At 37.3% G+C, this 24,809-nt stretch overlaps 1 protein-coding gene across 4 annotated transcripts in view; it reads right to left on the reverse strand.

Moving 5' to 3' along the window:
- CDKAL1 (CDKAL1 threonylcarbamoyladenosine tRNA methylthiotransferase) overlaps positions 1 to 24,809 on the reverse strand; it is a 385,260-nt gene that overhangs the window by 131,414 nt on the left and 229,037 nt on the right. For 3 of the 4 annotated variants that reach the window (XM_083860251.1, XM_083860252.1, XM_083860254.1), the window contains exons 10-11: positions 14,711 to 14,752; positions 12,989 to 13,155 (exon numbers count right to left, since the gene is read on the reverse strand). In XM_083860251.1, coding sequence (XP_083716377.1) covers positions 12,989 to 13,155; positions 14,711 to 14,752 — 209 coding nt within the window. The remainder of the gene's footprint in view (positions 1 to 12,988; positions 13,156 to 14,710; positions 14,753 to 24,809) is intronic. The other variant, XM_083860253.1, reaches the window with a different exon arrangement.

Below are 24,809 nucleotides of genomic sequence, written 5' to 3' on the forward strand. Positions count from 1 at the left end.
GTGGTTACATTACTCAAGGCAACTCAAGGCAACAGATACTCCATCTCTGGTATGTAAACTCAATTTGATACACAGAATTGCACACAATTTGATACACAGAAAGGCTGTGTGCAGTGAACCTGGCTGTCAGTGGAAGCTGGAGGTAGCTGGTTTCATGAAAAAAGACTGAAGCAAAGGCCACCATGCAAATTTTGTGTCCAATTCAAATGGAACTATACTCATCTGTGCCTTTAATAATTGTAGATGTTCAGCTAGAATATATTTTCAAAAACGAAATTGTACAGAACAAGTACATAAAATTGGGAAACATTTTTTTTTTAAGCTTTAGAAAATCTTGTAAATGTAATTTATATGAAGCATACTCATAGTTATCTGTGAGTTTTCTGTTTATCAGTAACCAAATATGTTTCTAAAATATGGGAAATATGAGCTGAAACTTAAGCTATGGATCACAAGCCTATTATTCTGCTTATCTATTGGTTCAAAGTACTTCATTCAATCTTCAAAAGCAGATTTATGATATAAGGAACCAATGAAAGTCATTTTCATAACATGTTTCTAAATCTGCCAAGTTCTTAAAAATAATTTGCCCTATGACACAGGAAAAAAAAATTCTTTCCCACTCCTAAAATTTTGCATCATCTGAATAATGGACTTCAATATGAGATCAGTTTGTGAATTCTTTTTGAAAGTAATAAATCATTTATTAGAATCTCTAGATACAAAAGTACTATTTTATTCCAGCTTTTGTAAGGCTGAGAATCATTTGATAGAACAAAAAAACCAGAGTCACTGTGTCTGTTTGCTTGTGATAGAAATATTAGATTTTAAAAAACTCTACCTTGCTTTACCACAAAGTTTTCATTTTTAAAGTCACAAATGTGGAAATTCTCAAGTTATATGAAAATTTTGGGTTTATTTCTCATATTCACCTTAAAAAATGAAAATTTTGTGGTGAAGTATGATGAATGAAAACCAAATTCTAAAATCTCAAAAGTGTTTTCCTACCCCATGGATTCAAAAAAACCAAAGCATCCAAGGGCACTAGCAGTTGATCTGACAGTAACATGCAGAATCCTGCTGGTCTCACAGTTGATCTCTTTCAGGGGGATGTGACCAAGAGGGAGCTTTTGACTGCACTTCCTGTAAGAGGAACTCAACCACTGGTGTCCAGCAGCCAGTGTTAAACAAGACTAATCAGAACTGCTTTTTCCAGTTATCCCTCATGTAAAAGAAAGAAAACGTATGTTTTCTGCAATCACTGTTGTCGGTAACTTTCAAGATTAAGAACACAACTGTTGTCATTTAAAGTAATTACCCTTGGTTCTGTACTATTGGGACACAAAATGCCTGGCATTAATTAACTGAACTTTTCAACTATCACTACAGGTCCCCACATACAGTGAAAGCTACAGCTGTAAGCTCAAACACATTATTAACTATTCCACTGCATCATTTTGGTTCAGAAAAATACTCCATATCAAAAGAACTGGCATTATTTAGAAAGTAAATTACCCGTCTTGTATATCAGAAATTCACATACAATACACACACGATCTATCTGGGAACACTAACACAGCCTAGCTGCAGTGGTCATGGGCTTCAGGGATGTTCTGGAAAATAAAAGCTCCTCCCAGAGATAGGGAGGCTGCAAACAGCTCTTCATACTGTGAACTCCTTTCTTTGCTTGCTTTCTGTATCTAAAGCCACACAAAATGCGCTGTATGTGCTTTGAATCAAAGGTCCTAGTGATAAACTGATTTCCCAGCAGGTACTTGAGGATTTTAACGATTAACTTTGTGAATTTAGCAGAACACAAATTATTAACAGAAACCAAACACAAGACAGAAATACCTGATGACCCACTGTTTCACTGTTGTTCACTTTTAAGTACTGCTGGTGGTCTTAAATTTACCTTTTATAACCAGAAACTCTGAGTGAGCTGTTCAGAAGGAAACAGAATAATGAATTAAACAAAAGTTTTGCATGATTGCACCAGAAAGCTGGATAAATCTTCCAAACTTTGCACTGTTCAGATAGAAATATCACATTCTAACCTGTGGCTTTAAGGTAAGACTGTTTCAGTCTTATCTTTTATCCTCCCTACCACTAAAATAACACTAAAGCTCTTCACCACATAGGTTTGATTAAATTACAACTACTCTGCACTGAACAGTCATACTTAGTCAATGCTGACAGATTTTCCCATACTACAGATTGAACATAGAATACCAGATTTCATCACTGAATAAAACTATTAGCAATATCCCAAAGAGTATTTGAAGGACATCATGGGCTAATGCATATTTGTACTCCATAGTGTCTTAATATTCTAAGCTTAATATCTCTTTCCTGTTGGTTTTTTATAAATACATATATTTATTTTTTCTAAAGTGTTTTGCATTACTAGGTATAATTACATATTTCAGTTAGAAAAAACATCTAGAATTTTATTTCCATCTGGAAACAATAAATGAACGACGTATTGGAACTGTATCACTGTGAAAGAAACTTTCTGGTTTTCATCACAACTGAAACGGCTGACTGCCTTCTCTCACTATTCCCTGGAATCTGATAATGTGTCTATGAATGAAGGGATGCACTACGCAAAAATGAAATTTCATGTAGGAACTAAAAGGTCAAAAAGTAGCACAATTTGTTTTAACCTGACTCTACAAAAATAGGCGTCATCTACATTTAGAAAAAAACGATGTATGTGAAACATCCTTTAGGATACTGATCACATATGAAATATTTTTTTCCAGTCCTTAGCAGCTGGAGTACATTAGAATACAAGGAACATTACCAGAAAGATTTCTAGTCAGTGTATTTTATCCTAGCAATTACAATACACAAATTTAGCCACCTAACCAGAAAATCATACCTCCTGTTTGCAATGACACCATGTGCAACCACAGAAAATTGCAGAGAAACTAAACATCAATATCTGTGCATCCTTATGTCAGTACCAGCAAGCTGTTCAGACAGCCATTCTTTCCCCTTACCTAAGGCAGGCAAAAATCCAAGTTATTTGAATTCTGTCTCATGTTTGAGTCACGATAACGTGAATAGCTTGCTCGCAAGCAAAAGGATTTTGTCCTCTGCCAGCTGTGAAGCCCAAAGAAACCCTCGTCCATATGGAAACATGACAAAATGGCACTCCCTCAAAACTTCATCCCTTTGAGGCGGATATTAGTTTGGGATATGTCACGAGGGGTGTCTGCTGACTGTTGTCTTTCAGAAGCCGAGTGGTGCCACCACCAGCACAGTCTGGATGAAAATCAGGTGGCTGTGGCCCATTTTATAAATTCCTCTGCTGCAGTGCTGCTCAGGAACAGATGTGATCTTGTGACGCAGGCACGGGAATGATGACAAAGTTTTGATCCAGTCTGGAAGGCCCATAGTAGTTTTGTTAAAATTAATGAACAGGGAACTCTCCCCTCACTTCCCACCCCCTGTGAGCAATGGGGCTGAAAAACCTAGGAACATGTGGGATGTCCCTGAGGACACTTGATTGGAAGGCAATGCCTCTCCCTCACCTGTGTATGAACTGGGGGAGATGTACTGAAGCCACACAATGGGCAAGCTTAGTGGCAACCACTACCTCGTAATATGGCATGACATGCTCAGGTCTTCATCCTGTCATTAGGATAAAGGCAGGTCACAGTGGAGCAGTTAGAAGCCCGTGCAATTCTAGCCAATGTAATTTGAACCTTAAAATCAAATCTTTGGGTTGCCAGATGGGAAAAATGCCTTCTCCATTACCAAACAGAAAACTGGTATTAGCTCAGGCCACTCTTCGAAGTGGATATAAACCAGACGGCGAGCTGTGATTTGCTGATAGGAAAACAAGCCATGAGAGCCATATGCTCTGCCCTAGCTGTTCCCAGCTGTTCTCCTAGGTGTGGGATCTCCATACTGCTTCCAGCCTCAGAAAACAGACAAACCACAGCTAGCTAAGCAACTTTTTCCTCTCACACAGCTTAGTATGTATTAAGCCTGATCTCTTAAAAAACTAAACTCTGCCATACTGAAACCACCTAACATGCCCTCAAGAGCTTGCCACATCTTCCTTTATTTAGCAAGAGCCCAAGCTAACTCAAGTTCCTGCACAAGAAGTGATATTCAGATAATATTCAATATAGTAACTGTATTTCACAGTCCAAAACTCCAGGTGAAGTTTGTCACATCTCTTCCCAGGAGTCAGTAAACAAAGGAAACACACAGCACCAAATACACTAGGTACCTGATTTGTAAACACAAAAATATCAGGAATTCTATTCTGTTAACAGGTGGATATGGTTCTAAGATTATACATGGCATACCCAGGAATAAAAAGAAACTTCTTGCACAGTACCATTTATTCACATTCTCTGACAAAACTCGTAACTCCCAGTACAAATATCTTAAACCTTGGTTCCTGAAATTCTTCACAATAAGCAAGCTGACATCCCTATCACAATTTGCTTCCAATATTAAAGCAGGACTGCTTTCACATGGGGTAAAATGTTAAGCATCAGCATCTCCATTAGGTGGATTGCTTATTACTTACTCAGCCTGTGATGAGCCATGAGCCCAAGTACATCTGAGTCTCCACATCACCAAAACACAGCTGATTCAGTGACACCTTCAGCATTAATACCACACTAATTTATTTGCACCATGCAGGAAAATCAATACTTTCAAAGGTGAGAACTGTATTGTTGCTGCTGCAGCCACTGTTACAATCCTAAATAGCCTTTGTGGAGCTTCAGAGTGCTGTTTGTCCAGTTCCAAAAATTGATTCACTTGAAGGTACAGTATACATTTCATTAATGGTTAGAACAATGGTTTAATGATTTAAAACCAGCCAACCAAAGAGCTAATACTAATTCTTTGTGAAATTATTAATTCTGACATGCAAGAAAATACACCTTTTTTTTTTTCTCTCTCTCTCTCTCTGGTCCTCTCTTATTTCTCATCATTAAGCACTCCTCAAATGAAACATTTTCTTCTAGAAGTAAATGAATATACCTTTTTTCAATATGTATTAAAAATACATATTGGGAAGGCTGCTAAAAAGGTGATTTATTGCAACAGCACACTGCTACTTTAAATAACTCTCTGTCTCAATCATAGTTTATGCTAATAAAACCATGAAAATTAATTAAAGGAAAGAGAGGCACACACAATAGGCAAGTAGGCTTGTCACACTACCTTTTTGTCTTCAGAAAGCTGCATGAGTGAAATGAATTGCTACTTTCATCCATACTATGAATTTGCTCTCCAGCTCAAAAATGAGAATCCCATAGGATAGAAAAGAATTGATGGTTTCTGCTCAGAAGGAAGACATAGAATGAATTGCACACCCCTCCAGAGTTCATCTGCACCAAGACAGAGCAGTGCCAGGAAGCCTCTCTATTGTTTCCCTTCATTTCAAACAAGTAAGTACAATATCTAAAATAGCAACTGCTTTAGCAGGTTCCAGTGGAAGGAAAATAGAGGAAGGTTTTAATCAAAACTTAAACCTTTAGGCAAATACTATCACTTTATTTTGTGAGCTGACCTAAATTTCATAGTAAAACAGAATAAAAATATTCCAAACCATAATGATGAGATTTATATCATAGAATTTACATTCTTCAGTAACCCTTGCCCATTTAACAGAGCTAAACCAACTGAATTCAAAGAATGAGATTTTACATATTTTCCTCAATTAACAGGAGGTACAACAACCCAAAGCAAATATTACCGTGCAGTTATATTAATGCTTCTAGAACACAATGTATTTTCTTTTTCTCTTCTTTAAAGAAAATCTTCACCTCAATAAAATAAACCTTTTTTTAAACAAATGCCAAAGCCTAACGAAGCAAGCAGTCTCACTGAAGATTATGTAGATGATGCTGCAAAGCACAGGAAATGTGACAGCTCATCTATCAAAGAAAACAAAAGGGTTTGTGCATCTAAACTAAATAGAAGCTTTAGAAACAGCATGGAGAGTAGCTGGTAGAACTTTACTTATTATAATATAAATAACTAGGAAAGCGAGATGTTATTTGTTTAACAATGAAGGCAGAAATATTAAAAGAAGATGGCACAGTTTGTTATGCAAGCTCTATGTTTGATAATAGCTTCTACCTCAATGCCTTGAAGCACATGGCAACTGATAAAATCCTACTATTATTTAGCACAAATGCACAATCCCATATATGCATTTCCCATTCTTTGAACATATCACTCAATTAATGGTTATTTTATTTTCTGCTAGTAATTCACCAGAAGTAAGCTCCAGCTCCAAAGGACCGCTGAGATGAGACAGTATTGTAAGTAATTGACAGACAGCCTGACACTCAGCACAAGATTGAGTGTGGATCTGTCTGCATTGAAATACTCTTCCTTCTCGGGCAGTCTAACAAGCAAGAGCAACATTCATATGAGCAAATCATAATTAAGGTACAGGTAATGTGCACAGATTTAACTGGTCAAGCAGTGTGCTACTTAATGTCAACCCCTTTTTGCAATACCAATTTTTATTCATAGATTATTAAATATAGAAGAGCACTAGATGCATGCATAAAATATTCTGTCTTGATGGAAAACTGAATTTTGCACAAATAAAGACAGTTTTTTAATGTATCTCAGAGCATTTTTTCTACTGGCATTATAAAGAACATGAGCTTCATTCCCGACAACACAAATATTCCCTTCCATGTTGTCTGCAAGGAAACCTTTATTGTTCAAAGTCCCCAACTTGTTAAGGTTTTTTAGAGAACCCAAAATTCAAAGACACAGCATAAAACCTTCAGGAAGAGCAAAATGGGTTGTTATTTTGATGTTTATTAAGCCAAATCATATTCTACCAGCTGGAAATGAACATGTCACCAGGCATTTACAGACATTAGAACATGCTGTGTCTGAAATGTTAAAATTCTAGATAGACAAAATGGTGTAACAAAATGTACCCCAAAGCAGAGCAGAGATTCACCCATTTCCCAACTCCATCATAAAAAAACCACATTGACTCCAGGATGAACTCATGTTCCCATGACACCATGTCTTAAGGAGTAATTTCAAGGAAATGTGCTATATTGGAGACAAAGAACACTCTGGAGGAAGAACAGGAGAGACAGACTATTTTAGCACTAAAAACCAAAAATCAGGAATACACAGAGTAAGCAAAGATGCACATACAGCTTCCACAAATAAGCATTTAACATAAACCCAAAGGAAATAGTAAACATCCCTCATACCTCCTCTCTCTCTCTCTTTTTTTTTTTTTTTTTTTCCCCAGGAAGACAGAGGCAATTGCTCCATCCTCCTCCCTTTAGTATCTGAGGTTCTCTTCAGTCCTACTGCTAGCAAAACAGACACAGTTTGCATAGAGACAACTTTGTAATTACAGCAAGAAAAAGTTGCATGGTCCACCGAGTACAAAACACTACAAAACTCACAGTAATAAGAAGTCAGGGGCTTAACTATTCATTTATTTAAATATATGCTGCAGTTTTCATTTTTTCTGGTCAAATCAACAGATTTTAATTGGCACTTTCAAAAGCAGCAGTCTATGAAAATGACAAAAAATAATACTAGAAACAAAGCAAACACATGCCCTAAAGTCCTTTTAATTCTTCAAATTATGCTGCCCTTTCATTTGCCATTGAGGAATGTGTGCATATTATTCCCTTTTTAAACACATTTCAAATCAGCTTACACTCTAGGTTATTCAAAACTTGAGCTTATGCACAATGCTTAAAAACGCTTGGTGCACTCAGAGGAAAAAAAAGGACAACAGAGAAAAAAGAAAAGTGAATAAGTAATTTTACTGTAATACTGTAATAATTTCCTATGTGCTGTGTCAGGGCACATTTGAGGGAGCCATCTGTAGGGTATCAGCTTCAGTGAGGTTAGGGAACATAAACACTGAGCTGACATGAAAAATCAAAGCAAAAGAGCAAAGAAATACTACTGCAACTCGTGGTACGCTTGGCACACCTTCTGCATTTAAAGACTCTGCTGCCATGCAGACTCCATCTCAATGGCTGGTGTATCACTCAAATGTCCTGAATTAATAACGGAGATACAGCCCACAGATGGCATATAGTATGGTTTGAGACAGACTCATTTTGACAGGTGACAAAGATGACTACTCATCTAGTCATGTGAAATTAAGCACTTACGGGAATGGCAGGTGTGAACTGCCTCCTTTATACAGATTTGGAAGCATCCCATCACTCACAGAAAGTGCTGTACTAAAATCCCAGACAACTCTGGGATTATGTTAAATCCACAAAGGAGGAAAGCTAAGGCTGAAATGTGAGTCCCTGCCCTTTTACAGTCTCAATGATCTAGAGTCCCTTGTGATTTGGACAGAGCCCCAGATACGAAAAGAAAACTAAGTTTAAACCTAAGGAAAAGTGAAATACAGTCAAGGCAAAATTAGCATCCAACACTACGCCATGAACATTAATTTCAAGCTGCTATACATTTTGTCTTATTTTTTTTACTTTTCAGACTAATTCCCATTCATCGTTTATCTACTACCATCGCTTTAATGGATTTTTCCCAATCCTCCCTCTCCATCAGTCACTGGAAGTGGATGTTAACCATTATCTCACCAGAGCACTAGAAAGTAGCTTCATAATATGACGGGGGAAAAATGCCTGGAGGTTGCCGCTAAAGCAGGTTGTATTCCTTACGTACTTTTGCTACACACTGATACCATGGGGCGATAAAATCTTTGACACCTGGCACTGTGTGTAATTAGAGCAGTAGCTCTGTGCAAAGACATATGGGCAAGAATACACAGGGTAACCACACACATACACTCCTTGCAGGTATTTCTAGGACTATATAATGGATTCAAAGACTGACCTCCTCCTTCGCATTAGATAAAACAAACAAACAAACAAACAAACAAACAAACAAGTCTGGGACAAATTATTTTTCCCTGGCCATAGTCCATGCCTGTTTATTAAGATTTTCTTTCCAAGTAGATAAAATCCCAAGTTTTCCTCAATGTCATGTTGCATCAACATTTTAAGATAGGACTGACACTGGGCAAGGGCATATCTCAAAATCTCAGTTTGAGATCAACCTTGAAGTAAGCAAGCTACATGTTTCATGGTGGATGCATTCAAACAGACTGCTAAGACTGTGAGAGCACTTGGGAAAATGCAATACTTCCTCCATTGTTTGGCCAGGTTTTCTCTGAGAGGAAAACTGAGGATGTCTCCTGCAGGTAAACCAAACTCCAACTTCTTTCTCAGTCTAAGTACCAGGACCAAGAGTTGGAGTCTGTAACCCTTCAGTTTCTTTAAACATGCCAAATAATCCTCTCAGTCATAACAACAAGAAGTCATCTAGAGAAGTGCTGCCAGGATTTGCTGTGTTCACTTTGATGTGAAAGCAGCAGTGAAATTTTAAAGTGCAGTTCCTCATGCTCCCTTGTTCAGTCTGGGGTGAACTTTGTAGTGGACAAACTGAATTAGCTTCCAAGGAAATCAGTGCAGTAGCCATACTCCAGGCTCACTTGAGTGAATGTACTCAAGCCCTGGGTGGGAACAAAGGGATGCAAACTAATGGCATATCTTTGAAACAGCTTTGGATCATGGGTAGTGGGGAAGTTTGATTAAGAGAATTACATTTATTTTGAAGTAAAGACTCCAAAATGCAGATAAATTTAGATAGAGTAGCTTCACTACCAAACTCTGTGTTTTCCTCATCTGATCTTAATACTTCATACTATGCACTAATGTAAGCACAGACATCATCTGTGGCTAATGAAAATAGCAGATTAAAAAAATCTAGTACTTTGGATTATACCCTGAATAACTATGATAAAGGCTCTCTTTGTAATGACAGCATGCCAAAAAGTGTTTAATATTTTGCATGACTATAAAACATTGCATGGTTCCAAACACATATTTCTCTTTAGACAAGAAGGCCTAGAATTTATAATTTGACAACACGTGTCTGCTTCTCATCCCAAGACTATTCACGCTATACAAGGCACTAATACCACCATATTTACTGAATAAAAAACAAAAGTACTAAATTGTCAGACCACATGACACAAGCATAAGTGAGGATTTTCATGAGATTAACAGTATACTCTGAAATGACAAACATCTTCAAGTACAGAAGGGCATTTATCTGACAGTACTACCTGATGGAACTGGTTATTACTATGTTAAGTCACATGAGAATTTAAACTGGTTCCCTATCTCAAACAAAAAAGAATCTGAATGGCCACTGGCCCATGCCCTCAGATCTACCAAGCCTTCCAGCATAAGAGCCTTAAAGCCCATTACAAACTCTCCCAGCTTTCCTTTGCCCCCTCCTCTGCTCTAATCCCATCCACTTCTGACCCAAAGGAAGTTGTTGTCTTCCTCCTCCTCTCCTTGTTCTCCAGTGGAACAGCAGAGCTGCTGGCTACCACTTCTTAGTGGAGACTAAGAAACTGATTCCCAGACACTGAGGCAGATGAAATACTCTCACCTGCAGGTAAACCCCCAAAAATATGGAAGAAAAGTAAATTAATCAAAATTACTGCTTTTAGGCTGAGTCTCTAGAGAAGCTCTGTCCAGACCTCAAAATTAATTTCTACATTTTGATGACTATTGTTGCTCTATGCTGCATATAATTTCAAAAGTGAAACAAACCCCTGCTGAGCAGTTGCATGTGTACAATTGCATGCAACTGCTGAAAATGTCTGATTTTTAAACAAGATACACGATTGGAATGACTTTGTCCTTTGCATTGCATACAAAAAGTGACACAAGATTAGTACATTTGCCCAGGTAAATTTTTTCACAGAAAGCTAAATGACATCATAATTAGACAAGAGGACTTCTAATAACCTAAATTAATAAAATGCAGCACCTTTTAAAACAATTAATGAAAGATGTTTGCAACAAATAACACATCTTCATACCTTCCTTAGGAGATAAGATCTACATGAGAGTTACTCAGCTTCTCAGTTAATTTTGGTTTTTTAAAACAAATTAGTTCTACCCTTTCCTCAGCTGGAAAGTTAAAAGCATGTTGCGCATAAAAAGTTCACTTTGTTTGGTGAAAATGTGTACAAGAGACTGATTACATTCCCCAGTGATCCTTCAGAGAAAAGTCTGGTAAGCTTGGAAGAGGAGATTAGATGGAAATGCAGAAGTGAAAAAAAATCACTAATTTAGTTTGACAATTCAGTAAAATTATATCACCAAATTTCAAGATCGGAAATTCTTGGTCACGTGAAACATAGAAATGTGATTAAATAATTCTTAGAAAAATCATATAAACTGGAAATTGTATGGAGCACTGGAGAGGATGAGCAACAGCAGATGTTGCTACTGCACAAAAAAGGCTGGTGCACACAAATGTATGTTCTGCACAGCAACATTAGAGGCACAGATTTTCAGTAAATTTCCATGAATTCCTCTGCCTTTCCCATGACACCTAAAGGTCCATTTTCAGAGATAAGGGTACTTTTCCTAAATATGAGTCAGGTAAAAAAGTAAGTCCTACCTACAGCACCTTCTGGAAAATTTAGAAACAGGAAGACTAGATATCATAAATTTACAGATTTGTGACATGCTGACACTTACTATGATTGAAGGAAAGCAACATTCTTTCCACTTTTCTTGGATTATATCAAGATGCCCCTTATCTCAGCAGAGCAGTTTGTTATTTACAGAAACTGATTTTTCTTTTTTTTTTTTTTTTAAAGCTTCGAGAGCACTCATACAATGATCAGCAGTGACAAAAGCAGCAATCTATGCCAAAACACTTTTAATAATGTGAATTAAAAATGAAAGCAAAGGAACTAACTGTGAAAATTGCTAAAAGCTTGATTCGCTTTTGTACAAGATGCTGAAAAATGTTAAAATAAAAAAAAAAAAAGAAGAAAAGCTTGTGGCAAATATGAGAGTCCCAGACACAATGCAAAGTTCTCAAAAACACAACCACACCACTTCCTAAAGGCTCCTGTTCAGTGTGCTGAGTTAAAACTCTTAGTGAAGTGAATGCCAAACCAAAAAATAAAATAACAAGCCAGGAAGTTTCCTGCAACTTTCTGAAGTTCAAATTCTTTAGCTTATGAAGTGAAAACCTGCTTATTCCTACCAAGATGAGATTCCTCCAGCCCACATGCTTCAACAACAGGCAAAGGTGCAGTTATAGCACTCTGATGGGAAAATACTGTCCTCGACATCTTAAGAAAACAGAAGTGCAACTATTTATGTTATATTATCTTTGGGAAAGCAGCATGGATACTAGCTACTTAACTGGGTATTACACATGGACATGGTTACAAAATTCACCTTCAACTACATCCTTCCTTCCTCTTTACAGTTATGTTCATTCAGTGGACAGTTCTTAGGAATTTCAATAAATTCATTTGGTGACAGAATCCATCAAAACCAACCTACATTTCAGAAGACACTCACACTTCCTCCTCTGCATGAATAGGCCACCCTTTCAAATTCACACTGTTGCATACTTCTAATTTCATTGAACTGCATTGTTACATTTATTTTAAACACAGATATACACTTATATGTCTATTTCTTACAATGGAAACTCTAAACATGCTAAAAGTAGGATAATTAATGCATCACTGAGTGAGCCCACCATATAATGTTTCTGGAAATACTTGTCTGAGGTGCAGGAGGAAGAAAAATCCAATCCCATAGTCCATCATTGCAAACGACATTTTCTTTAGTTCTTGGAATCACTTCTTCATACACACAAATGAGCATCACTACAATAAAGTCCCACATGTCAGAGATCTCAGTCATATTATAATTCAAAAATTACTTGAGTATCTTATTATCTCAGTAACTTGCTGTGTCAGGAAAATGGTTTAACAGTGTTAGTCTAATTTTGTAAATGTATTTTAGGTCTATTATATTTTTAAGCTACTGCTTAAAATGAAAGACACTTCACACATGGTTCCATGCTGACTCACTCAATGAATGTCCATGTCGGCATATAAATGATTCCTTTTCTTCCTTACCTCCAGATGCTCTAAAATATAGGGAGGGTTTGTCATGCCAAGCCTCAGCATAGCTCCCTCAGGAATAACTTCAACCAGCTTCCACAGAAGCGTGGGGAGGTCTGTGCCAATGTCTCTGCCATAAGCCCCTGTGTCTTCACTGGTCAGCCATATCTCACAAACACCCTCTGTGAATAAAAGAAAGAGATAATTAACAAATCTGTTTTAGAGCTGTTTATTTTATCATACAGCTGCTCACTCTTTTAAATGCAGTATTTCACATGGCTATTATGCAGCCAGACTGGGTATTCAATTGCAAAGGGGAGGGAAGGAGAAGGAAGGCTTATCCCATGGGTGGCAGTGGGTTATTAAGTTCATTTTATGAGCACAAGAGTGCTACAACAATGCTGTAAATTATCATTGCTGTGGAGTGATTAACATTCACAGCCAATGACTAATTCTGTGCTGCCTCTACAGCAAGTCAGACAAGTTTAGTACTCTGTTTTATTTTTTGAGCCTAATTCATTAAACACTGCAAGAGACATCACCCAAGCAGAGTTTGCACTAATGGTTATTACAGTAGTTAGCCTATTAAATGGTAAGCTTCCAGTGAGCAAAACCAGCTGTAAAGCACTGTGATTAACATTCCTCCTGAAGTAACTATTAAAACCTTGTATTCTTTAAATTATACAATTAGCAATGCAATATTAAGGTTGCATTGAAAAGGTTAGTGACCACTGCACGACTGAGTGATAATACAGGAAAACCTGTTTCCTGGCAGTTAATGCTTCATTTTCCATCAATCAGAGCCTTAGGAAGTAGTGCATTTGATTTATATTATAAATAGCAACCTTGAACACTGATATTTGGTGATAATATCCTCCTTCTCAAAGATGGGAAAGATTACTCCACCCTTTAATAATAGTTGAGAGCATTGAGGTTTCACACAGCCACCTCTGCCAGTCTGCCCAGCCTTTATCCTTTTTGCAATGCAATCCCTCTCCCCATCCTTACCACCCCAAAGCAAGAAATAAGCCATCGAAAACAGGGTGTCTGTGAAGAAAACACCTGTGATTCACAGCAAGATAAGACATCATTAACTCGGTGAAGAGTTAAACTTCTAAAATCAATCATGAACTGGTAAAAAAATAATCAAACAGTAGAAGATGCATAATTCCCTAAAACACTCTTTGGGCCAGCAGAGAATGTATCATAAAACGTAAATGTTTATGTTACAAATTTATGCTCAAATGAGGAAAACTTAAACCCATACACAGACTTTAATCACATAAAAGCAGTAAACCTAGAAAACCAAATGTTTTACAAAACATAAATTCAAGACTACCACTCTTAAATTCACACTGTAACAATAAAAGCAGAGAGCAAGCCATGCTGAGCATCTAAGTTAATCCTGTTGGCACAGAAATGTTTTCAAGGTAATCTATTACTTGAATGAAAAATGCTTTAAAATTGAAGGTTAACTGGAAAACTTATTACTTCTTAAGTTTGCTCCAAGAATAGTTTAGTAAGGGAGATGTACAATTTGGATCTTGAGAGCAGTCTGGTGTGCAGCATTCCTGAAGTACTAAGTGCTCTCTGGTTGACCATTTGCAGTCACAAATTTGTAGTCACACTCAAACTGAGCTCCCTGTGCAGAATCTGCCTGCAGGACACAATCACACAGTGGATTTCAGTGCACTTGCTAATGTTTTTGGAATTCATCTCACCACAGGCAGTACCCACCATGAAACATGCTCTTGGGTTTGCTGCCTGCCCTACATTTTCCTGGAACACATGAAAAAAAAGAAGTGAAATTATTTATATGCTGTATGTTAAAAAGAAGAGAAATGCAAGGACTCTAAATGATTGATAAGATCTTATTTTGTTTAGTGTGGGTTTCTTTGTATGAGTCTCCAATAGCCATAAGAACACTCCAAAACTTTTTGATTTGCTGAGTTTCTACTGTAACAGAGTAATTCTCATTTGCAAGCTTTCAATCTGAAGAGTTGCATGGGGTTTGGGCTGGACTTCCTTTTTCTTTTTTTTTTCATGAAAACGGCTAATGGAATACTGCCTCACAGTTACCAGATGAACACTGAGGAAAAAAAAAAAAAAAAAAAAGCCACTGGCTAGGAATGGAAATAATATTCTGGTGGAAAACAACAACGAGCTTTTAAAGCCGCATAGGTGGGGACCATTAGCCCCCTGGTGGGCTGAAACTTCAAATTAAATCACAAGAAGAGGAAGCAGCTGTAATAGTAAATCAGCAACAACAGGAATAACTGTCTCATCTGCTCTCTGATCAGGGTGTTGAACAACAAGCAATGGGAATAATTCATGCTGAGAGATCCAAGGATGTAGTCTTATTATTGGGGGGGGAGGCAGGGAGGGGGAAGAACACCTGTATTTTAGGAAAAAGTTCACGTCCCAATTTCGGGTTGACAAAATGGATCTTCAAATACTGAAAGCTGCTGTGAGTGATAAATATTTACAAGTAGGATCATTAGGATAAATCAACTTTGTACATAACTGTGTGTGACAGAGGTTTTGTGTCAACTGATTTTAGGGCTGTTTTTTTTAGTCCTTTGCATCCTCAGTTTAGGAGCCTAAACTTAAACCAGGTAAGAGGAGAAAACAATAGACCTCTCAAACACTATTAATGAAGTCAGTCAACACTTCCTATTTTCACTCCACCCAGTTCCCCTCCAACCTCCAGCCCTCCACAGGAACCTATTTAAATCCACTGTCTAATCACGTACAGATTTTTTTTCCTTTCTTTTGCAGTGAACCTCATTCGATCATTCACCACCCTGTTACTGGGCAATTTTGGTGCTAATAAAGGCAAGCTGATTTTGTAAACAAGAAAATTGATCCAAACAGCAGACTTCAGATGTGCAAACTCAGAGCATTTGTTACAGTATTAAGGCCAATTATCGTTATATCCAAGTAATTACAAGTCTGCCTTTGGTCACAGCTCGTGGTTTATTTCTCACTCTGCCATCACTATCCAGCACAAAAGAGAAATCTTAATAGTTGGCCTCTGATCTCTGCTCTGCTGTAACTGCAGATTACTGAGAATGAAAAATGTTGGAAAAAAAAGTAGGTTCCAAGCAAATGAAGACAGTTCTGACCCCATTCCTTCTCACATGTCTCAAATATAAAGAATACTCATTGCAGATTATTCGACATGGGTTTTAACTTCATTTTTGTGGAGTAGACCAGCCTTGTCATAAAGGAGATAAGAAATCTTACATCTATCACTTTTACAAAATTTGTGCATTTCTGGTTTAGAGACCATTTCAAATTATTAATTTCTTTATTAAAAAAAAACCTCTATCATTTTTATTTTGCTTTATTTTCACATCACTATCTTAAGCACTGTTTTCAGCAGTACCAAGCATCCTTTAAAATGAAGGGAAGTCTGCATCAGAAAAATTAATTTATCTATATCTACAAAAAGATCTGAAGATGTTAAAATACTGGACACCAATCCCAGTGAAATTTTTGTATTTGATAAGTGACTTTGTACAAATGAAATTCAATCCCAAAATTCCCCTGTTTTTTCCCTCTCCTCCCCTTCTTCTTCTCCTCTCTCCTGGCAGATTTTTTAATGTGAACCGGAATGGCTTTTCCAACAGCACAATTCCCTGCAGGCTGCCTCAGTGGGAGGCCCCTGACTCTGACCTTCTCAGTAGCCCACATATGCTTATCAATAACTGCCTGACCTCCTTGTGATTCCTTCTTCAACACTGAATTCTTATGGCAGCCTGCAGTGCTGCACAGACCACAGAAATACCTCTCCCAATGCACCACAGAAAGCTGAAAGACCATCTGCCAAAGGGAGGCCTTATATAAATGTTTGTATCTTGCAGACTTGAGGACAGTCAATCTGACCATTCCTGATCACCACCTTAGAATTACTGAAAAACAAAAAAATCACGTCCAAAGATAAAGGCTTAGAAAACACCAAAGAAATTGTTTCAAAATGAGCTTACCCCACTTTGTTTTCTCTTCAATTATTTGAGTTTCTCCTTATTTATTCAGCATGGATTTTACAGAAACCATTTACATACTTAATGCAGTGTATGTGCTAGATTAGTTTGCTGAATCAGTGCCTTAACTGGGAAATTGTGAAGACTTGTGCATATAGCAGATCACTGTACCAATCTGGATTTAACACAAGTTTAAACAGAAAATGAGATTTGGAGGAATCAGTTTTCTCCTGTAATTCTGAAGTACTCTGCAAGCATTGATTCGCCATTGTCCAACTGTCCTCTTAAGATAGTTCAACCACATGGTTCAGCAAGCACTGAAGCATCCTATTGCAGGGACTTCCCTGAAAGAGAAAACAAACTGGGAACCACTCACTGATGCTAAGGGGATTTGGAAGGATTCATGTCCAGTTCACCAAGAAACCCTTATCCTTATTTAATCTGTATATATACAGGGCCTCTGAAAGATAGAAAGAATGGAGCTGGACACAATCCTGTACAAACTCTAGTTATTCAGATAGTAACTCACACCAAACTTTCACAATTAAGAGAATGCAAGATATCTGGCAAGCAGATGATGCAAGTAGATTGAAGTAAAAAACTCTAGGTTCAGGGCTGGTGAAAGAGGTAAGCTGTCAGGCTATGACCTAAAGGATCAATGTTTTTTCTGTATTTTGTAAAGTGCAGGTCAACTTATGGTTCAGCACTGTATTGTACAGATAAACGCAGCTGCAATTCTGCTCACAACACACTGCATACAAACTCCCTCACAGCCTGAATTTCTAGAGGAACTTTATTAATGCTCAGAAGTATTTCCTCTTTTAAAAAGACCCATCTTTTTACCCTTCTGGACAGTCTTAAGGATGTGGAAGATGGTTGTCTGCTCCTGTTTTTTTAATGCTTGTCACAAACAGGAGAACAAGATCTGAACATCATGAATGTGGGCTGACTTACTACAAGTGCTCTAAGTATTTCCAAGGACAGCAATATCAAAGCCACTTTGGGTAATCTGTTCCATTATTCGACCACCCTAAGGGTAAAATATCTTTACCTGCACCTAATTGCAGCTTGCTGTGTTCCAACTTGTCCAGGTTGTTACCTACCCATCCTACCTCTGCAAGACCTGTCTGATTTCAAGACAGTCTGGCTCTGTCTTCTCTGTACTGTCCCATTAGGCAGTCATAAACAGCAATAATAACTCCTCTTAGCTTTCTTTTCACTAATCTGTTTCTTGATTATTATGTGTTCCATCCTCCTGATCATTTCAACGTCCCTCTGCTGAATTGCTGCAGTGTCAGCCTTGTCCTGAGGCACCCAAAAATGGACAGAGCACTCTCTGTGATGTCTCATAATTGCCAAATCCAAGGCACCATTCGCTCCCTGGGGCCTATGGCTGAACTCTCCAACAGCAGCTGGGGCACAGCTGGCAATTGCAGAGGGGTTCCACTGCTGACTCATGTGCACCAGCTTTCCCAGAGGAACTCCAAAGACTGCAAAGCTGCTTCCCAGACAGCCAGTTCTCCACATCTATAATGCAGCATGGTGTTATTTCACCCTAGATTTGAGACTTTTTTACCTGCCTTTGTTGAACTTCATGAAGTTACAGTAAGTCCATTTCTCCAGCCCGTTGAGGTCCCTTGCAATATTAGCTGTACCCTCCAGCCAGTCAAGTACTCCCCTAATTTGGGTAACATCTCCCACATTCTACTTTGTTATGAGAGACATGAAATACTGGCTGCAAAATATCCTTAGTAACTCCCAGCTAGGCCTTATACTATGGATTGCCACTCTAGGAACTTGACAGTCCAATAAATCCCTTTACCATCCAGTAATCCAGTCTATACCTCACCACTCTAAGAACATTAAGAACTATGCTGAAGTCATAGACAAATTTAAGGTAAACAAAACCAATAAACTACACCTAAACAAAACAGAAAGCCTCAAAAGAAAACAAAAAAATCCAACTCCACCCCAAAACAAAAAAACAACCAATATCCTACTGCTCCCAAAAAACCCCAAACCAACCCATCCCAAAACACCTCAACTCCACTGCTTTCCTATCCTTCACAAAGCCAGACATCCCATCTGAAAAGTCACTCAGGCCCATCACATGGTTTGCTGTTGGTAATCCTATGCCAAGTGTTCACAAGCACCCTCTTGCCCTTCCTATGCCAGGACGTGGCTTCTAGGAGTATTTGCCCCATACAGAATAAGGTTCAACTGCCTTGTGGTTCCTCAGTTCTCCCTTCTCGCTCTTTCTGGAGGGCAGAGTGACATTCCCCCCTCTTCCAGTGATCAGGAATCTCGCCTGGTTGTCATGTCCTTTGAATGATGAGAGAGAACAGTCTCATGATGACATCAGCCAGCACTCTGGGCACACTTGGATGCCTCTCACGGCAGGATTATTTCTATTACTTCTGGATGTCAGTCTGCAGTTACAAAGACTAGAGCTGTGTTTTGCAGGAGCTTAGCTTAGTACAAGCCTTTAAAGCAGTTGTGGTTTCTACTACCCACAGGATGACACATATATTAGAGTGCTTGGGAAATGAACACAGTAACTTTTATGGTCTACATATTTTTGAGAACAAATGTTTGGAAACTAATACAAAGTGACATACACACCAAGTCATACTGACTGAGATCATTCCACCTATGTAGGAATAACATGTTATTTTAAAAGTAGAACATTGAACAGTATTACTTTGGAAGATTTTTTTTGGCTGTGTTGTCTACCACACTTATTAATGAAATTAAACATGTTTTTTTCTCTTTCCTTGCTAATGTACTTTAGTAAATATTTACTCTAACGAACTATTAAAGTTCTCATGTATTTATATAAAAATGCTATATATTCATATATATTCATGGCATGAAATTGTCAGACCCTCTGAAGCCATAACAGGAACTTGATTTAAAGGGTCATTTACTACAGACGTGACATAGGTACTTACAAAGAATTCCTGATCCCGCAAACTAATGCAAAAAATTTGGGCTATATTCACAAACTGCACAACAGAAAAATTAATTGCACGTTGGCCCCCCTTAACTTTCCCAGCAATTGCTTTTTCAAAACCATTTGAATTTGGATTTTGGTTAGATGAAGTTATATTTTCAAAAAATAAAATGTACTGTCTCTCACTTATATACTAAGCTGCAATCAGAGCTTAAATGAACTTGGTGGAAAAGAACTGAAGAAATACCTCATCAAACACAATACAAATTAGTTCAGGAAACAGCTTGGTTCTACTTCAGTAAAAGTGTGCTAATGATTTTTTTAAATGTATATTTTATACATTTCCCCCCAAAAAAGCATTCATATTTTTGTGTTATTTTATATAATTTACAAAATCTAATCAGAGCTGAACCACAGTAAAAAAAAAAAAAAAAACAAACACAAAACCAAAAACAAACAACAACAAAAACCAAACCAAACCAAACAACAAAAAACCAAAAAAACAACAAACAAACAAACAAAAACCTACCAAAACCAACAATCAAGCATTAGGAACAAGAACTCTAATTACTTTTAAGTTAGAATAACAAAACACTGTGGTTTTGCACAAATTAAAAACCCTCCCCCATCTTCTCCAATACCACACCATATGCACATACTTCTACTACCACCTTTCACACCAATTTTTAGGATTACTTTGGAGATTTTACAAGAGCAACTCTATGCTCTAAGAGTTCTGGCCCAGCTACCCATCTACTCCTTAGTAACACCAAAGCAAGGTTTAGGTAATGATCTTCTACCATCTGCTTTATATTTAGATAAGAAGTCTGATAGACGAACCTAATAGCCACATGACTTATAGCTGCTTTCCATTTTATCTTCTGTGGTTAAGAAAGTGAAAACTGCAAATGCACTTATTCCAAATTTTACTTTTCCAAAGTCATGCATCTGAGAAACGAAACTACTTAGAATATTGGTTCAGTGAATTTGCTTATTTATCTAAATCCATCACATCAAAGTCTCAAAGCCAGAACTGCTCCTTCTGCAGAAAATGCTTTGCCACCAAGGCATTTACAAAGGAAGTTCACTACCAGTGGCTGTTGCAGAGATTAGCAGTTCTACAATTTTTATCACAGTTTATTTTACTCACATCTACTACATTGATAAGCAAAGTATTTTTCTAGCAGTTTTTCAAAACAAGAAATAAGAAAGCTTGTAACAGCATTAAAAGTTTCATTTAAATTACACCTTCTTCCTACGGCATTAAAAGAAAAAAAGTTTGAAAGTTCCCGATAAAAAGCATGCAGCAAATAGAGCCAACTAATCATTAAATACCAAAGAAAGCATAAAAGGTTTCTCTCTCCCACAAAGCAAACTCTTGTCCTTGCTTACAAAAGAGGTCATTCTACCCCTATAGGGCCCTCTGTTCCTAACAGCTCACTGCTAGAGCATAAACCAGCAGCCCTGTCTCGCTCGTTTTGTAGCTGCAGTGTGTGAGCAGAGGGGAGAGGAAGGAGGGGAAGGAAAGGGAACAGGATAATAGGTCACTTGCTGCTGCAAACAGCATGATAGCTAATCTTATTACGAGTCCAGTTTCATTCTGCTAGAACAAGAGAGACTCAAAGGGGCGTGAAGACAGTCAGGCCACTGAAGTTTGCTCAGTGCCAACACAGCAGCATTATGCATCTTGCCTTCAAGGACGATTAATGATACCATACATCATGATGATAAATTGGGGTTTGTAGCCAGTTTGAAGACAAAGGGGAGGAATAGAGTTTTTAAAAAATGGAGGGAAAAGTGCATAGTTGAATTTCATGAGTTGGTACTATTTTTCAGGCTGTTCTTTAAGAGAGGTCTTTGCTTTTTCTATTGGTCACCTGCCTGTGACCCTACTATTTCTAGGCATGTGTGTTATGTAAACAATGGCCCGTTTTGAAGGTTAGCTCTTGCACAAATGAAAGAATGAAAAAAAAAAAAACCACTTAATCATTATACTTGCCAGCTGAAAAGAGATAAAACTAAAATTTGCCATTGCATGTACAGACATCCTACAAGAATTCTGTTGGTTTTCGAAGAAGTGGACATTACTGCCTGAGTTAAGAGAGTAGAAGTCTTATGTGTATTAATGATCAGGGATATAGTTTCCTGATGTTAATTAGTTCTTTGCAGAACCAATAACATTATTCAAGGAGCAAGTTCAACATAGGCAATGGTACATACAGCAAGAAAATAAGGCATAAAGGACAGGGAACAGATTTGCAAAAAGAGACTGAACCACAAAGGAAAGCAATTTCAGAAAACACAGACAAGGCATGAGTTTAGAATTGTTCTGCACCTCTGTACGTAGCATATAGAAATGCAGGTTCCTGAAGCGTGGAATTATTGCTCTCTACTCTATGCCTCACAAATACACTTTGTGAAATATTGATATGCTCATGTTGTTTGGGTACTATAAGCAGGCAGAGAATATTCAACCCTCCACCAGAAGGGTCAGCCAAGCACCTTGCACAAATACTCTTTAACTACTGAAAAGACAAAGAGCAAAATTTCCATAAACTTAAAAACTGAAGAAACAAACTTTATTATTGCTATGCCTATTGTCAAAACACAAATGAAAAACCTGCACTGAGCTCTGAATTCAAAATGAGGTATACGAGAAATCTTGTTTATGACTTTGGAATTCATTGGGAAAAAGAGAGTAACGTGCCACTCATTATAACATACGCTCACAGTTTCAAACCCAAAACATGGGCTATCGTTCTGCTGTAGATGAATATCAGATGCAAAGGGTCACACACTGCACAAATTCAAGGAAATGGTCACGAGCTGTAAGGCATACTACAGGATGCAGCGCTAATTAATGGAGGCTTTTTACTGAGTATCCATCTCTGTAGTGCTAATGAGTTTGGATTAATTTAAACAACATGTTTTCATGGAAACTGATTAATTCTTGGGAAGTAGGATGGCATACCAAGTTTCAATCATTAAAAATGTTTGTAGCCAAGCTAAATAACTCTCTGAATCTGAGTTTACCATCATACAAGCTTCCACAGAAAGAGAATGACTTAAAACTTCTACAACAAGAGCTTGCACACAAGCTGCCAGGGTGTGTTGGAAGTATTTGACATGGAACTTCATCCTCCACAGAGCATTCTTCTGTTCAAATTTCATGCATTTTCAAGAGCTGAAACCTATAGCCCCATTAATTCAATTTTTTTTTTTTGACTTCTACTTTTTTAAATAGATGAAAAGCAAGATGGGAAAGAAAACACATTTGGGGTATTTATAGATGATACTTTTAAAATTAGCTGAAATAAGCTGGTTTACAGAAAAACATTGACATTTCAGAAGTGTAATGAAAAAAAGGAGATTGCTTATGTCTTTCTTTGACTGAAAAGCTAACAAAAATTAATAAATAATCTTTTTTCTGTGACATATACCAGGATTAGGGGAGACACCTTTTAAAACATTTCGTGTTCTAATCACAAAAGAGCCCTAGAATTCAGAATAGAGTACTCTAATAAGGGACAAATAAAAAGGTGTTAAGTGCTTTGTTTCACACGAAGTTATGAGCCAAGATATAATACTGCAAACCTCAAATGGCAATGCAGAATACAGAAATACTTAAATAAAGACTTGTTTTCCCTTGTTTTTCATCAATTCCTCAATATATCCCAGTCATTTTACATGGAAACACCAAATCCTAGGGAAAAGATTGATTTTAATTACAAGTATTTGTATAAAGTGTGAAAACAGCTCAAGAATCTGTCAAACTGATATATCTTAGAAGACAAGAAATCAGGGAAAAGAGTCAGTGTGTTCAGGGGCAAGGTGGTCAGCTAAACATGGAATGCACTTAGGGGATTCTAGTTCCATAAGCCAGCAATACAGAGGACTAAACACCATTTCTGGGATAATAATCTTTACCTAAAGTTACCTTCTCTCCACAGCAGAGATAATACCATTCATTCATTATGGCCTGTATCTACAGGTGAGCCAAGCTTGCTGCACCTGGCATTAAGCTAAAACAATTCCTTAGCAAGTCTTTAAGCAGCAAAACTAAGGTGGGTGTATCCTTTTCTGGTTTGGGAGGTTTTGTTTTTTGAATGAGAAAAATAATTGCCAGGAAAATACACATTACAAATTAGAAAGTCTGCAGATAGAAATAACATTCTAATCCCTTGATTTCTGTCAAACCTCTTTTTTAATGTTCACTGTTACTTAAAATATTTTCTCAAATGAAGGGTATTGTCTCTGCAACTCTGAATGGGTCAGTTTTAACAAACAAGGAGAATTCTTGCATTGCACTAGTAATATACCTTCTCCAGTTCTAAATCATGAAGTTCTTTAATAATAATAATAATATCCACTGAATTCTCACAGAAGTACTCAAAGCCTTTCTGGTGTGTAGCCACCTTAATCTAAATTTAAGTATTCAATGATCAACTGCCAAAATATATCATCAGCAGAATGCAATTAAAATGTGTTGGAGATGTCCACAGGGAGGTCAAAGAGAAATAATTCAAGGGTTTTGAAGGATATTAATATATTTTTCTCAAATAGATTAATGCTCATAAAGGTCTCAATCTAAACAATAATTTACGTTTTGATGAACTTGTTATATGTCAACATAGGAATATGAATTAAATCTAAATAAAGATGAGCTTCTATCCATGAATCTTCAACGAAAGAATATTGAGAGTGAAATTACTTAGTGTTTTAAAGAGTAAAATTCAAACAAGATCCTAATCACTCAGAAAAAGTTTGTTATTCCATCTATTAGAAAGCCCAACCAAACAAATGACACTAGGAAAGAAACCCTTTAAAAGTATTACTGAAATAATCTAAGAACATCCATTTATTAAATACTTTTTATTTAAACACTATAAACACAAGT

This window comes from Zosterops lateralis (assembly GCF_965231275.1).
Source record: "Zosterops lateralis genome assembly, chromosome: 1".
In the NCBI taxonomy this organism is placed as follows: Eukaryota; Metazoa; Chordata; class Aves; order Passeriformes; family Zosteropidae; genus Zosterops; species Zosterops lateralis.